At 40.6% G+C, this 17,362-nt stretch overlaps 1 protein-coding gene across 1 annotated transcript; it reads left to right on the top strand.

Moving 5' to 3' along the window:
• The first annotated feature begins 1,789 nt into the window (after positions 1-1,789).
• On the top strand, positions 1,790-15,592 carry tmed3 (transmembrane emp24 protein transport domain containing 3). Its single transcript, NM_001146394.1, is given in 3 exon segments — positions 1,790-2,020; positions 2,356-2,601; positions 14,627-15,592. Coding segments are annotated over 3 exon segments (624 nt in total). The 5' UTR covers positions 1,790-1,876; the 3' UTR covers positions 14,861-15,592.
• Positions 15,593-17,362: the final 1,770 nt, after the last annotated feature.

Below are 17,362 nucleotides of genomic sequence, written 5' to 3'. Positions count from 1 at the left end.
GGGTGGATCACTCTCATATCTTTTGGTCCTGCCCACAATCAAAACTTACTGGGGAGATCACATAGAACAAACATTCATTTTTTTTGTACTTGGGTGAAATACCTGATAACTTACACAATAGAGAAAAGTACCTCTTGAAGGTCCTACTGGCAGCCAGTAAAAAGACTATCACTAGGAAATGGCTACAAAAAGACCCTCCCACAGTGACACAATGGATAGATATTATTAAAGAAATACACCATATGGAGCATATGACCTTTGTTTTAAGAACTCAAGAGGAGAGAGGTCAGGAATACTGGGAAAAATGGGTTTCATACTGACAGATCTTTTTTGTTGTTATTTTACTTTATTTGTACTTCTTTGTGTTCCTCAATAAAAACAAAGTTAAAATATATATATAAAAATTGTGGAGGCATCTGTGGCAGCAACAGGGTCACATTACTGATTCAAATAAATAAAATAAAAACTATTTATTTTATTTAACCTTTATTTGAATAGGCAAGTCAGTTAAGAACAAATTATTATTTACAATGACGGCCTACCCCGGCAATTGTGCGCCGCCCCATGGGACTCCCAATCACGGCCGGATGTGATACAGCCTGGATTCAAACCAGGGACTGTAGAGACACCTCTTGCACTGAGATGCAGTGCCTTAGATCGCTGCACCACTCGGGAGCAAATGACAGTAGAATGTGTTTTTCCTTCGAGTAATTTAACATAAAAAGCCTGTAGCCACTGAAATGTCCTAAAGTCGCGTAGACAGTGTTGACAGTGACGTAACATTCGGGCAGATTCAGGTTCCCCGTATCGGTGTTGTTTACCTGTAACAACTGCCACTACAATGATGGGATTCCATTAACCTGGCCCTTGCGCCCAAATAGGCGTGTTTTGCCCTGGGTGAAAATTGATTGCGTTCGTTTTGGGAAAGCGGGTTATCTTCCGGGCGTGAGCGAGGTGCCAGGCAAAGCAAACAGAGAAGTCGCCTCAAAACAAAAGAGAAGTAATTAAGCACGAGGGGTGAGTAGGATTCTGTTTTCACATGTACAAGTGAATGCGTATCTGCCTTCCCAATGAAAACTAGTTATAAAATTCAAACATATGGAAAATAGATGTTGTGTCTTTCTGGACGATTCACCATGCTGCCTGTTACATTTCGATTTGAAATGGGTGCTCCTCCCTCACCGTTTTTGCCCGTTCACGTCACGGGCCATAAACCGGTGCTCCGCGGCTGAGCATAATCGACTTCCCCCAGTGATACAACGTAATCATCACGTTTACAAAATGTTGCATTACTATAACTAAAATCCATGTAACGGAAAACAAGTGATTTCAAGCTCAACAGTTTCCAAATCGCTGAACATGGTCCAAATTGTATAAAATAAAATAGTTTGTAAGAAATAATCGTAACCCGGAAGTGTTTCCTTCTGATGCCACGTCGGTTATGGTGGGAGCATAGAGAATGATAGAGGCCTCTAGTAGCCAAAATGTCATTAAGACATAGACAGCGCCATTGATGGCTTCCACCATTTTAACGTAGTCAACTGGGTGGGGCTTCCAACTTTATTGTCTGATCCCTCCTGATGACCTTATCATGTCCAATAGCCTCATTAGGAGGGATTGGCCAATCGTGAAAAAAAATACTATTTCAAATTGAGATCGCCTCAATGGTGCTTTCTGTGCCTCTCAGATTCCAAACTAAGAACAATATAAGGATGCTTTCTCTATCATTCTCTATGGGTGGGAGCTTCCCAAACTTTTTTTTTTTATATCACCCTGTCATCACAGAAACATTGATGAAGTGACTGGCTGCGACTTCAACTGTTAGTTGGTGTAGCTTTCATTTATAACCACATTTTCACAGCAATTAGCCTACAGAATGCGTTCCCTTGGACTATGTAGTTTGATGTTGCATGTGATCGTTGTTTGTTCCACGGAGTTGACGTTTGAGTTACCTGATAACGACAAGCAATGTTTCTATGAAGAGCTCCAGAATGGAGTGAAGTTTGACCTAGACTTTCAAGTAAGTGATTCAATATGTGGAGTTATGCCATTTCCCCATATGGTTGAGTTAGTGCATTGAACTACTTTAAGTGATCTAATTGTCCCATCACCCTCACTGGAAGAATGCAAAAAAATATTGCAGTTTTGAAACCTCAGTAAAAGTGTAGTAACTGCGGTTATACAGCACTCTAACTGCAGTTACACTGCAAAATTACTGCAGTAAAAAAAAACGTATTTTGGACGCAGTATTTGCAGCGTACTGCACTCTGACTGCAATCGTTTTTCGTAAGGGCTGAATTACTCTAAGTGTGTTTCCATACCATCATCCTAATCCCTCCATGTTGTGTATACCAGGTGATTGCAGGAGGGAACTATGATGTGGACTGCTTTGTAACAGATCCAGTGAACAACGTCCTGTATCAGGAGAGGAAGAAGCAGTATGATAGCTTCTCTCACACCACCACTATGAAAGGAACCTACAAGGTCTGCTTCAGCAACGAGTTCTCTACCTTCTCCCACAAGACCGTCTACCTGGACTTCAGGTCCGGAGAGGAGAGACCCCTACTGCCTGACATGAACAGAGACACTGCCCTGACACAGGTAAAACAATGTTATATTACATTTTAATTATATTACATTTGACTGACACAGGTAAAACAATATATTAAACTTTAATTATATTACATATACATTTGACTGACACAGGTAAGATCAACCCTAACACATGTAAGATCAAAATATAATACTATATACAGTGTATTCTGAAAGTATTCAGACCCCTTGACTTGTTCCACATTTTGTTACAGCCTTATTCTAAAACTGACTAGTTTTCCCCCCCTCAATCTACACACAATACCCCATCATGACAAAGCAAAAGCTGTTTTTAGAATTTTTTGCTAATTTATTCTAAATAAAAAAAAACTATCACTTCTGACCCGATTCAGGAAACTAGGTGTATGTCGCAAGTCCCGACTTCACAGGAGGCTGTTGGAACGTAAAAAATAATTTATCAAAATGTGTTTGTTTTGGCAGAATTGCCTTCTCGAACATGTGAACTTTCATGTGCCTTAATATCAAACTTGTATGCCATCTGTAAATACAGATAAAATTGTTAAATTACAAGCCTAGTTGGTTTAGCCACAGAAAAAGTAATCAACCTTCCCGCTAGCCTTGATAGGCTGAGATAATGAGTGGGCTGGACATGCTGAGAGATGAGTTTGGATTGGTCTGCCATATAGCACGCGTCTGTCTATTGGAGCTGGTCAGTAAGTCTAGGTAATCGTGTCAAATGCAGCTCTTTTGTTAACTACCTGCAGATTCATGCAGGGTAGTAACGTCATGAGTTGTTTATGGTCCATTGTCTAGCTAGCTACATGTCTTAACCTGTTGAGGACAGACGTTCCGCTAGCGGAACCCCTAGCCAACAGCCAATGGCATCGCACGGCGCGAAATACAAAACCAACTAAAATACCACAATTACATTTTCTCAAACAATCAACTATTTTACACCATTTTAAAGATAAGACTCTCGTTAATCTAACCACATTGTCCGATTTCAAAAAGGCTTTACAGCGAAAGCAAAACATTAGATTAGATTATGTTAGGAGAGTACATAGACACAAATAATCACACAGCCATTTTCCAAGCAAGCATATATGTCACATAAACCCAAACCACAGCTAAATGCAGCACTAACCTTTGATCTTCATCAGATGACACTCCTAGGACATTATGTTATACAATACATGCATGTTTTGTTCAATCAAGTTCATATTTATATCAAAAACCAGCTTTTTACATTAGCATGTGATGTTCAGAACTAGCATACCCACTGAAAACTTCTGGTGAATTTACTAAATTACTCATGATAAACGTTGACAAAATACATAACAATTATTTTAAGAATTATAGATACAGAACTCTTTTATGCAAACGCTATGTCAGATTTTAAAATAGCTTTTCGGCGAAAGCACATTTTGCAATATTCTGAGTACATAGCTCGGCCATCACAGGCTAGCTAATTTGACACCCACCAAGTTTGGGGCTCACTAAACTCAGAATTACTATTAGAAAAATTGGATTACCTTTGCTGTTCTTCGTCAGAATGCACTCCCAGGACTTCTACTTCAACAACAAATGTTGTTTTGGTTCCAAATAATCCATAATTATATCCAAATACCTCCGTTTTGTTCGTGCGTTCAGGTCACTATCCGAAGGGGTAACGCGCGAGCGCATTTCGTGACAAAAAAAATAAATATATTCCATTACCGTACTTAGAAGCATGTCAAACGCTGTTTAAAATCAATTTTTATGCGATTTTTCTCGTAAAATAGCGATAATATTCCAACCGGGCAACGTTGTATTCATCCAAAGGCTGAAAGAAAAAAATTGAGAAGTCTTGTGAATGCGCATCTCAGTCTCACTGTCCCCAGGCTGACCATTTACAAACTCTGCTGCTGTTCTTTGCCCAGAGACAGCAGACACCCCATTCCACTTTCTGGCGGCTTTAGAGAGCCAATGGAAACCTTAGAAAGTGTCACGTTACAGCACAGATGCTGTAATGTCGATAGAGATGCAACAGAAGGACAACAAATTGTCAGACAGGGCACTTCCTGTATGGAATCTTCTCAGGTTCCATACAGCCTGCCATCTGAGTTCTGTTATACTCAGACACCATTCAAACAGTTTTAGAAACTTCAGAGTGTTTTCTATCCAAATCTACTAATTATATGCATATTCTAGTTTCTGGGCAGGAGTAGTAACCAGATTAAATCGGGTACGTTTTTTTATCCGGCCGTGAAAATACTGCCCCCTATCCCAAAGAAGTTAACAAAAGACTCCACACGAATTGACAAAATATTTAAATTTCAAGCTATTGTACTGTTAGCTAGCTAACATTAGCTGGCTGGCATGCTAACTAACATTACGTCATGCGTTGGGATTCATTGTTTACCTAGCTAGCTATCTAGCTACATTTCTTAACAACAGACTCTCGTCTTAGTGTGCCACAGCGCAGAATAACTGATGCATTATTGAGCGCACCCGTTGAATATGTCCGTTGTCAGTAAACATCGGCAACAAAGCGTAATTCAATTGTTGCCAGCTGCGCAGTTAGTCACCAACGCTCTGGATAACATAAACTGCCTAACCAGCTCTGCTAGGGGGAGTAAAATGGTCAGAGTGGGGTGTTCTCTCATTATGTATCGAAGGAGCTAGCCAATTGGCCAGAGCCTCCATTGTGCACTCTGAACGCAAAACGCACTGAATTTACAAACGGACAATCTGACAGCACAGTTGCAGTCACCAACGCTCTAGATAACATACTGTAACAGCCTAACCAGCTCTGCTAGGGCGAGTAATGTTCAGTGAGATGTTCTCTCTCTCTCTTAGATGTCTGGAAGTTGGCAAGTTAGGACAGAACGCTCGGCTCAACCCTTAAAGAGATGGGTTGGGCTAAGGCTTAAGAGGGTGTGAACAATGTTGAATGGGTGTAGACAATGAAGGGCTCTCCAATAGTAAGTAGAGGTCGACCGATTAATCGGAATGGCCGATTTAATTAGGTCCGATTTGAAGTTTTCATAACAATCGGTATTTTTGGCCGCCAATTTTTATTTATTTATATATAAAAAAAAAAAAAAAAAAAAAAAATATATATATATATATATATATATATATATATATATTTTACACCTTTTTAACTCGGCAAGTCGGATTAAGAACACATTCTTATTTTCAATGACGGCCTAGGAACGGGGGTTAACTGCCTTGTTCAGGGGGGATTCGTTTTTGCAACCTTCTGGTTACTAGTCCAACGCTCTAACCACCTGCCTTACATTGCACTCCACGAGGAGCCTGCATGGCAGGCTGACTACCTGTTACGCGAGGGCAGCAAGAAGCTAAGGTAAGTTGCTAGCTAGCATTAAACGTATCTTATAAAAAACTATCAATCTTAACATAATCACTAGTTAACTACACATGGTTGATGATTGTCATGACGTTGGCCTCTTTGAGTACAGGGAGGACAGTTGACCCCCTTGCACCATCCCCCAACCTACCTTCCCCCCACCCAGTCCCTGTGTGAAGGAGTGGTAAAATTCCAGAGAAGAGTCTCTGGCCACATGGCCCATAGAGAGACACAGGAAATTCTTCCAACTCACAGAATTGGGGAACCGAGTGACATTTGTGTTCTGGAGAAGGTATGAAAGATAGGTGAAGAATCCAGCTACGAACTGGTCCGCTTGGTACAATTTTGTGATACTCAGAAGAGACAATATAGCCATATTACCATAAAAACGGTTTATATAATAGCCTCAGCGGATGAGACTTGCATCCACATGGTTGTATAAAATGTATTAATAAGGATAAAGCTATTTGTAATACATTGAGATGCTATGTACTGATGTTAATGTGATAGAATTGTATTTCTGTACCAAGCTTAACTCAGTCATCGCCACAGGGACAACAGACAGGACCAGGCGTCATTTGACAAGCCTGTTCTATGGTCACTATAAAACCCACCCTGATTTACTTGTCTAGGAGACCCAGCCTCCACTCCATTGCGAGTTGGCCAATAGGTTTGGACCATCCAAGTACTCTACTGAAAGTGAACTATACCACGTGGTTAACTTTTAGACTATCGATACCGACAGAATAAGAACAAGTCTTTGATATAATTTACTTAGCTGCAGACTAATAATTAATATCATTGAACGCGAAGACCAACGAAACATCCATTCTATGACGACATTAACCTCTCTGGGCTAGGCGGGACGAATTCGTCCCACCTACGTAACAGCCACTGGCAGCCTGTGGCGCGATTTTCAAAATCTTAAAAATCCTATTACTTCAATTTCTCAAACATATGACTATTTTACAGCTATTTAAAGACAAGACTCTCGTTAATCTAACCACACTGTCCGATTTCAAAAAGGCTTTACAACGAAAGCAAAACATTAGATTATGTCAGCAGAGTACCAAGCCAGAAATAATCAGACACCCATTTTTCAAGCCAGCATATAATGTCACCAAAACCCAGAAGACAGCTAAATGCAGCACTCACCTTTGATGATCTTCATCAGATGACAACCCTAGGACATTATGTTATACAATACATGCATGTTTTGTTCAATCAAGTTCATATTTATATAAAAAACCAGCTTTTTACATTAGCATGTGACGTTCAGAACTAGCATACCCCCCGCAAACTTCCGGGGAATTCGCTAACATTTTACTAAATTACTCACGATAAACGTTCACAAAAAGCATAACAATTATTTTAAGAATTATAGATACAGACCTCCTCTATGCACTCGATATGTCCGATTTTAAAATAGCTTTTTGGTGAAAGCACATTTTGCAATATTCTAAGTACATAGCCCAGGCATCACGGGCTCGCTATTTAGACACCCGGCAAGTTTAGCACTCACCATAATCATATTTACTATTATAAAAGTTTGATTACCTTTTGTTGTCTTTGTCAGAATGCACACCCAGGACTGCTACTTCAATAACAAATGTTGGTTTGGTCCAAAATAATCCATCGTTATATCCGAATAGCGGCGTTTTGTTCGTGCGTTCCAGACACTATCCGAAATAGTAAAGAAGTGTCGCGCGCATGGCGCAATTCGTGACAATAAAATTCTAAATATTCCATTACCGTACTTCGAAGCATGTCAACCGCTGTTTAAAATCAATTTTTACGCCATTTTTCTCGTAGAAAAGCGATAATATTCCGACAGGGAATCTCCTTTTTGGCAAACAGAGGAAAAAAATCCCAAAGGCGGGGGCGGTCGGGGTCACGCGCCTAAGCCCAGTGTCCCTTGATCGGCCACTTGAGAAAGGCGATAATGTGTTTCACGCCTGGGGCTGGAATGACGACATTCTGTTTTTTCCCGGGCTCTGAGCGCCTAATGGACGACCGTAGGAAGTGTCACGTTAGAGCAGAGATCCTTAGTAAATGATAGAGATGGAAAAGAAGTTCAAGAAATGGTCAGACAGGCCACTTCCTGTAAAGGAATCTCTCAGGTTTTGACCTGCCATTTGAGTTCTGTTATACTCACAGACACCATTCAAACAGTTTTAGAAAAATTTAGGGTGTTTTCTATCCATATGTAATAAGTATATGCATATTCTTGTTACTGGGTAGGAGTGGTAACCAGATTAAATCGGGTATGTTTTTTTTATCCAGCCGTGTCAATACTGCCCAGAGAGAGAGAGAGAGAGAGAGAGAGAGAGAGAGAGAGAGAGAGAGAGAGAGAGAGAGAGAGAGAGAGAGAGAGAGAGAGAGAGAGAGAGAGAGAGAGAGAGAGAGAGAGAGAGAGAGAGAGAGAGAGAGAGAGAGAGAGAGAGAGAGAGAGAGAGAGAGAGAGAGAGAGAGAGAGAGAGAGAGAGAGAGAGAGAGAGAGAGAGAGAGAGAGAGAGAGAGAGAGAGAGAGAGAGAGAGAGAGAGAGAGAGAGAGAGAGAGAGAGAGAGAGAGAGAGAGAGAGAGAGAGAGAGAGAGAGAGAGAGAGAGAGACGGATGAGCAGATTGTTAATATTAATGAACTGTGTGCATCCTCAGCTGAACATTTTATGACCCATTGTTCTACAAGACACCAGCCACGCCTGTTTAGACCACTAGGGCACATTACTCTACCAATTCTTTGTGATGATAATTACTGTTTGTATACTTTCTGTGAATTACTTAGTTTAGTAAATAAATGATTTTAAGACAATTGATGTATGGATGATTTTAGTAAAGACTGGGTTCGTGCAGATACAACAATTTACGACGTTTGGAATGAGACTGGACGCGAGGTAAAATACACCATTTAAACCAGAAGATAATCGGCCTATACTATAATAGAATATAATGTTATAATATAGGAAAGTTATATTAGGAAAATTATAACTTTGTAATCTGAATATTTTCCTTGGTGCCCCGATCTCCTAGTTAATTACAATGAAACGATGAATCAGTTTGATCGCGTGATAATAATTACAGGGAGTTAATTGATAAACATGTCTTCAGTTTAATGGTACCCCAAAGACACGACATGATATTACTAGTTTATCTAACGTGTCCTGCGTTGCATATAATCAATGTGGTGCCTGTTAATTTCTCATCGAATCACAGCCTACTTCGACAAACGGGTGATGATTTAACAAGCACATTTGCGAAAAAAGTACTGTCGTTGCACCAATGTACCTAACCATAAACATCAATGCCTTTCTTTAAAATCAATACACAAGTACATATTTTTAAACCTGCATATTTAGTTAATATTGCCTGCTAACATGAAATTGTGTCACTGCTCTTGCGTTCATTGCCTGGCTCGTTGTGAACTAATTTGCCAGAATTGTACGTAATTATGACATACCATTGAAGGTTGTGCAATGTAACAGGAATATTTAGACTTAGGGATGCCACCCGTTAGATAAAATACGGACCGGTTCCGTATTTCACTGAAAGAAAAAAATGTTTTGTTTTCGAGATTATAGTTTCCGGATTCGACCATATTAAAGACCTATGGCTCGTATTTCTGTGTGTTTATTATATTATAATTAAGTCTATGATTTGATAGATCAGTCTGACTGAGCGGTGGTAGGCACCAGCAGGCTCGTAAGCATTCATTCAAACAGCACTTTCGTGCGTTTTGCCAGCAGCTCTTCGCAATGCATTGCGCTGTTTATGACTTCAAGCCTGTCAACTCCCAAGATTAGGCTAGTGTAACCGATGTGAAATGGCTAGCTAGTTAGCGGGTGCGCTAATAGCGTTTCAAACATCACTCGCTCTGAGACTTGGAGTAGTTGTTCCCCTTGCTCTGCATGGGTATCGCTACTTCGAGGGTGGCTGTTGTCGATGTGTTCCTGGTTCGAGCCCAGGTAGGAGCGAGGAGAGGGACGGAAGCTATACTGTTACACTGGCAATACTAAAGTGCCTATAAGAACATCCAATAGTCAAAGTTTATGAAATACAAATCGTATAGAGAAATAGTCCTATAATTCCTTTAATAACTACAACCTAAAACTTCTTACCTGGGAATATTGAATACTCATGTTAAAAGGAACCACCAGCTTTCATATGTTCCCATGTTCTGAGCAAGGAACTTAAACGTTAGCTTTTTTACATGGCACAAATTGCACTTTTACTTTCTTCTCTAACACTTTTTTGCATTATTTAAACCAAATTGAACATGTTTCATTATTTATTTGAGGCTAAGTTGATTTTATTGATGTATTATATTAAGTTAAATTGATGTATTATATTAAGTTAAATTAAGTGTTCATTCAGTATTGTTGTAATTGTCATTATTACAAATAAACAAAAAAAAATCGGCCGATTTAATCGGTAGCAGCTTTTTTGGGCCTCCAATAATCGGCATCGGCGTTGAAAAATCATAATTGGTCGATCGCTAATAGTAAGAGCTCTTCACCAGATACCAAAACATTGAAAGATGGTTTTCTCAAAAGGGATTTTACAACTTGATCGACTTTCTAAGCAGAATTACTTTCCCATTGTTTCCTCAAATGCAGTGTATGATATACCATTTTGTAGCTCTGAGTCTCTACTTTTATCCAATGTAAAAACCAGAAATTCAAATGTTGCTACAAGATGGAATCCAGGTGGTGAGTCACATTTACATAAGTATACAGACCCTTTACTCAGTACTTTGTCGAAGCACCTTTGGCAGCGATTACAGCCTCGAGTCTTCTTGGGTATGATGCTACAAGCTTGGCACACCTGTATTTTGGGAAGTCACTCCCATTCTTCTCTGAAGATCCTCTCAAGCTCTTGTCAGGTTGGATGGGGAGCGTCGCTGCACAGCTATTTTCAGGTCTCGCCAGAGATGTCCGATTGGGTTTAACCTCTATGGGCTAGGTGGGACGCTAGCGTGCCACCCGTGGTGCACTCCATCAACAGCAGGTCCATTTCAAGAGCGGCAAATTTGAATCCAAATAAATGTCAAAATTCAAATTTTTCAAACATACAACTATTTTACACCCTTTGAAAGATAAACATCTCCTTAATCTAACCACGTTTTACGATTTCAAAAAGGTTTTACGGCGAAAGCATAAATTTAGAGTATGTTAGGACAGTACATTTACAAGAGTTGTGTGTAATGTTTTGTCAATTCAAAGACAGGGTCACCAAAACCATAAAACCAGCTAAAATGATGCACTAACCTTTTACAATCTCCATCAGATGACACTCCTAGGACATTATGTTAGACAATGCATGCATTTTTAGTTCTATCAAGTTCATATTTATATCAAAAAACAGCGTTTTACTATGGCATTGATGTTGAGGAAATCGTTTCCCTCCAATAACCGGCAGTCAAGTCAGCGTCACAAATTAAATAATTAAAATTAGAACTCACAGACACCATTCAAACAGTTTTAGAAAATTTAGGGTGTTTTCTATCCATATGTAATAAGTATATGCATATTCTAGTTACTGGGTAGGAGTGGTAACCAGATTAAATCGGGTATGTTTTTTTATCCAGCCGTGTCAATACTGCCCCCTAGCCCTAACAGGTTAAGTCCGGGTTCTGGCTGGGCCACTCAAAGACATTCAGGGACTTGTCCCAAAGCAACTCATGTGTTGTCTTGGCTGTTTGCTTAGGGTTGTTGTCCTGCTGGAAGGTGAACCTTCGCCCCAGCCTGAGTTCCTGAGTGCTCTGGCGCAGGTTTTCATCAAGGATCTCTCTGTACTTTGCTCCATTCATCTTTCCCTCGATCCTGACTAGTCTTCCCAGTCCCTGCCACTGAAAAACATCCCCACAGCATGATGCTACCACCACCATGTGTCACCGTAGGAATGGTTCCAGGACATGACGCTACCACCACCATGCTTCGCCGTAGGGATGGAGCCAGGTTTCCTCCAGACATGATGCTACCACCACCATGTGTCACTGTAGGAATGGTTCCAGGACATGACGCTACCACCACCATGCTTCGCCATAGGGATGGAGCCAGGTTTCCTCCAGACATGATGCTACCACCCCCATGTGTCACCGTAGGAATGGTTCCAGGACATGACGCTACCACCACCATGCTTCGCCATAGGGATGGTGCCAGGTTTCCTACAGACATGATGCTACCACCACCATGCTTCGCCATAGGGATGGAGCCAGGTTTCCTCCAGACATGATGCTGCCACCACCATGTGTCACCGTAGGAATGGTTCCAGGACATGACGCTTGGCATTCAGGCCAAAGAGTTCAATCTTGATTTCATCATACTAGAGAATTTTGTTTCTCATGGTTAGTCCTTTAGGTGCCTTTCGGCAAACTCCAAGCGGGCTGTCATGTGCTTTTTACTGAGGAGTGGCTTCCGTCTGGCTACTTTACCATAAAGGCCTGATTGGTGGAGTGCTGCAGAGATGGCTGTCCTTCTGGAAGGTTCTCCCATCTCCACAGAGGAACTCTGGCGCTCTGTCTGTGACCATTGGGTTCTTGGTCACCACCCTGACCAAGGCCCTTCTCCCCCGATTTGCTCAGTTTGGCCGGGTGGCCAGCTCTAGGAAGAGTTCCAAACTTCTTCCATTAAAGAATGACGGAGGCCACTGTTTGCTTGGGGACCTTCAATGCTGCAGAGATTTTTTTTGTACCCTTCCATGCACCATCAACTGTGGGACCTTATACAGACAGATGTTTGTCTTTCCAAATTATGTCCAATCAATTGTATTTACCACAGGTGGACATATCAAGTTGTAGAAACATCTCAAGGATGATCAATGGAAACAGGATGCACCTGAGCTCAGTTCTGAGTCTCATAGGAAAGGGTCCAAATACTTTTTTAAATAAGGCATTTCTGTTTTATTTTTAATACATTTGAGAAATTCTAACCTGTTTTTGCTTTGTCATTTTGGGGTATTGTGTGTAGATTAATGAGGAAAAAATGTAATTTTAGCAATTTTAGAATAAGGTTGTAACATCGCAAAATGTGGAAAAGGGGTAGGGGTCTGAATACTTTCCGAATGCACTGTATATAAAAACACAATATAAACGCAACAAGTAAAGTGTTGGTCCCGTGTTTCATGAGCTGAAATATAAATCCCAGAAATGTTCCGTACGCACAAAAAGCTTATTTTGCTCTTATTTTGTGCGTACATTTGTTTACATCCCTGTTAGTGAGCATTTCTCCTTTGCCAAGATAATCCAACCACCTGACAGGTGTGGCATATCAAGAAGCTGACTAAACAGCATGATTATTACACAGGTGCACCTTCTGCTAGGGACAATGAAAGGCCACTTTAAAATGTGCAGTTTAGTCACACAACACCATGCCACAGGTGTCTCAAGTTTTGAGGGAGGTGCAATTGGCATGCTGACTGCAGGAATGTCCACCAGAGCTGTTGCCAGAGAATTGAGTGTTCATTTCGCTACCATAAGCTGCCTCCAACATCGTTTTAGAGAATTTGTCAGCACGTCCAAGAGGCCTCAACCACAGACCACGTGTAACCATGCCAACCCAGACCCTCCACATCCGGCTTCTTCACCTGCAGGATCATCTGAGGGGGGTGGAGGGTCCTGAGGAGTATTTCTGTCTAATAAAACCCCTTTGTGGGGAAGAACTCATTTGGATTGACTGGGCCTTGCTCCCCAGTTGGTGGGCATGGCTGCCAAGTGGGTGGGCCTATGCCCAATCATGTGAAATCCATAGATTAAGGCCTAATGAATTTCAATTGACTCATTTAACGTCTATGAACTGTAACTCAGTACAACTTTTGAAATGATTGGATTTATATTTTTGTTCAGCATGTGAATCTAATAATCTAGATATCTATGCCATTTTATATAACTAATAAAGGTAAGATCACTGACACAGGTACAGTAGATCACAGAAGACCTAGCTGGAAAGGTACTTAGAGGTTAGCTGCTCTTAGCAACGCGGGTCTATTGACATACACTAGTGCTGCATTCTATTGGAATGGGTTGCACCAACGGTCCACGGGACTGTATGATAAAAGCCACCCACATACACTAGCGCTGCATTCAATTGGAATGGGTTGCACCAACGGTCCACGGGACTGTATGATAAAAGCCACCCACAAATTATTCTATTTTCTTCCACATATTGTGCAGGACTTTTATTTTGACATGAGGTAAGCCGAGAGGAAGTGGGTCTAAAAAAGATCCACGTTTGGAACGTCTGTTTTAAATATGATCCTTTTAGATATTTGGTCTCAAATACCGCCGTCATTATGACCAACCTTCCTGCCCACAGGTACAGTAAGTTGAAATAGAATTGTTTTTAACTTCTGGCTTCCCAGCTAATTGTTTTTGTGCAACCCAATTCTATTGAAAGCAGCGCTAGTGTATGTCACTAGATCTGTGTTGCTAAGCGCAGCTAACCTCTAGGTACCTTTGCAGCTAGGCCCATCCAGAAACCATCCCTTACTCCTAGAGCTATATATGACTAACTAACCCCACCCCCGAGGATGGGAGAAAATGCCATGGGTATAAGCAACATGGTAGTAGATCTCTGTAGGCTGATACATACCCAATCCTTTGAAATCTCCACCAGGGCCTTTAGAGGTTGTTTCTAGATAGGGCCCCAACTCTATGTTGTTTCAACTGCAGATTGCCCCTCTAAGGATGTATTAATAATAATCTAATATTAATCTTGTCTCTTCTCCAGATGGAGTCGGCCTGTCTGTCCATCCATGAGATCCTGAAGGTAGTGTCTGACTCTCAGACCTGGTATCGGTTACGGGAGGCTCATGACCGCATCAGAGCAGAGGACCTCCATGAGCGCGTGTCCTATTGGTCCATAGGAGAAACTATAATCCTTTTCACTGTCAGCATTGGACAGGTTCTCATTCTCAGGAGCTTCTTCAGTGACAAGAAGGGCAGTGTTGCAGCCAACACATAGGTCCTACTATATATATATATGTATGTATGTATGTATGTATGTATGTATGTATGTATGTATGTATGTATGTATGTATGTATGTATGTATGTATGTATGTATGTATGTATGTATGTATGTATGTATGTATGTATGTATATGAATGATACATTCCATAATACTGGGTTACTGTTTCAGCCAACACAAGATATTGTATTACAGGTCATCTGCCACTAGACTGTAACCTACCTTAATACCCCACAACAAACTGTAGTCCTATACAGTTATATTAAAGGACTTGAGGAACTATTACATCTGTCTGGTATTAAGACTTTAGCTTGTGGATTCTAGCCTCTGAAAATGAAATACTGTGGTTGCAACAGCCGTTTAGTGATTTCAGTCTAAATAGGTTAGCAACCTAACGCACCTGTGGTACACCAAGCCTTTATCTGTTTTTGTCTCAAAGTGTACATTAATTTGTGCTATGACATTAATTTATTGTGTGTGTAAAATGTTTTGTATGTCTGTCTCGCCCTCTCTCGTGTACACAGTCACACACACCATAACCCCACAATTTGATTTCCATTTGAAATCCTTTTTTTCCTTTCCTTAACCCCTAAGCTTAAAATAGCCTTTGTCCCCACGAGGGAGAATTTTCCTTGTTTTACTATCCTTGTGAGGACTTTTGGCAATTCCTGGACCACTTGAGGATAGGGGTGTGTCTTGACTATCATTAAAGTGAAGAATGTTATATGATCAATTCTCTGTGTAATTATTACGTGATTAAACTAATCATGTAAACTTTAACTAGGAAGTTGGGGCACCCCGGGAAAATGTTGTTTAAAGAGTTACTATTTCCCGGATTTAACTCTTCAGATATTTTCATATCTTATCGATTTACAGTCACATTAATGTATTATTACCTCATCAGTCATTCTGAATGTTTGAAAATCCTTGGATAGCTGCATGAACCATAGCATAAATTATGAATCCGCTATAAGCCAATTTGTATAATTATTTAGTAACTAAATAATCACACAGAATTACATAAACACAAACAATAGTTATTGGTTACTAACACAATGCAATGAAAAGTCCCTAGTGGACTAAGCCCGATATGGCGGCTTAGTAGACAATGGAAAGGGGTGGGGACAGATAACGAGCGGGAAAGACAGAATGGAGAATGGACCCACTACACACAGTTGATAACTATGCTCATGTAAATGCTAATACTTTGCACATGAACAGACGCTCATTCGGAAGGAATTGCAATTTATATATTTACGCCTGTATGTGTCTGTTGAAATCGCCGATCCGTCTGCTGAAGTCAGTCGACAGAAAGTCTCTGGTTTGTCCACCAGAGATCAGTCTTTCGTAGTTGTAGGTCTGTTATAATGGGTATGTCAGGTATACCAATGGTCATTCGATAGGGAAATGTTCTCCAGAATGGATCTTTCAGAGTGGTTCTCGGTCGCGTTTACCAGAATAAAGTATTTAAACAGCTGCAGATTGAATGTTCCTGTGTAGTATTCGGTTTTGTAGATTTCTTAACCATTTCAACATGTAGCTACAGTACAGCTCTATGGTCTATAGAGTAGTAACCATTTCAACATGTAGCTACAGTACAGCTCTCTGGTCTATAGAGTAGTAACCATTTCAACATGTAGCTACAGTACAGCTCTCTGGTCTATAGAGTAGTAACCATTTCAACATGTAGCTACAGTACAGCTCTCTGGTCTATAGAGTAGTAACCATTTCAACATGTAGCTACAGTACAGCTCTCTGGTCTATAGAGTAGTAACCATTTCAACATGTAGCTACAGCTCTCTGGTCTATAGAGTAGTAACCATTTCAATATGTAGCTACAGTACAGCTCTCTGGTCTATAGCGTAGTAACCATTTCAACATGTAGCTACAGTACAGCTCTCTGGTCTATAGAGTAGTCACCATTTCAACATGTAGCTACAGTACAGCTCTCTGGTCTATAGAGTAGTAACCATTTCAACGTGTAGCTACAGTACAGCTCTCTGGTCTATAGAGTAGTAACCATTTCAACATGTAGCTACAGTACAGCTCTCTGGTCTATAGAGTAGTAACCATTTCAACATGTAGCTACAGTACAGCTCTCTGGTCTATAGAGTAGTAACCATTTCAACATGTAGCTACAGTACAGCTCTCTGGTCTATAGAGTAGTAACCATTTCAACATGTAGCTACAGCTCTCTGGTCTATAGAGTAGTAACCATTTCAATATGTAGCTACAGTACAGCTCTCTGGTCTATAGCGTAGTAACCATTTCAACATGTAGCTACAGTACAGCTCTCTGGTCTATAGAGTAGTCACCATTTCAACATGTAGCTACAGTACAGCTCTCTGGTCTATAGAGTAGTAACCATTTCAACGTGTAGCTACAGTACAGCTCTCTGGTCTATAGAGTAGTAACCATTTCAACATGTAGCTACAGTACAGCTCTCTGGTCTATAGAGTAGTAACCATTTCAACATGTAGCTACAGCTCTCTGGTCTA

Source organism: Salmo salar, chromosome 11, assembly GCF_965601325.2.
Source record: "Salmo salar chromosome 11, fSalSal1, whole genome shotgun sequence".
NCBI lineage: Eukaryota > Metazoa > Chordata > Actinopteri > Salmoniformes > Salmonidae > Salmo > Salmo salar.
The sequence above is the reverse complement of the archived record's forward strand: the minus strand, read 5'-3'. Positions and strand labels throughout refer to the sequence as shown.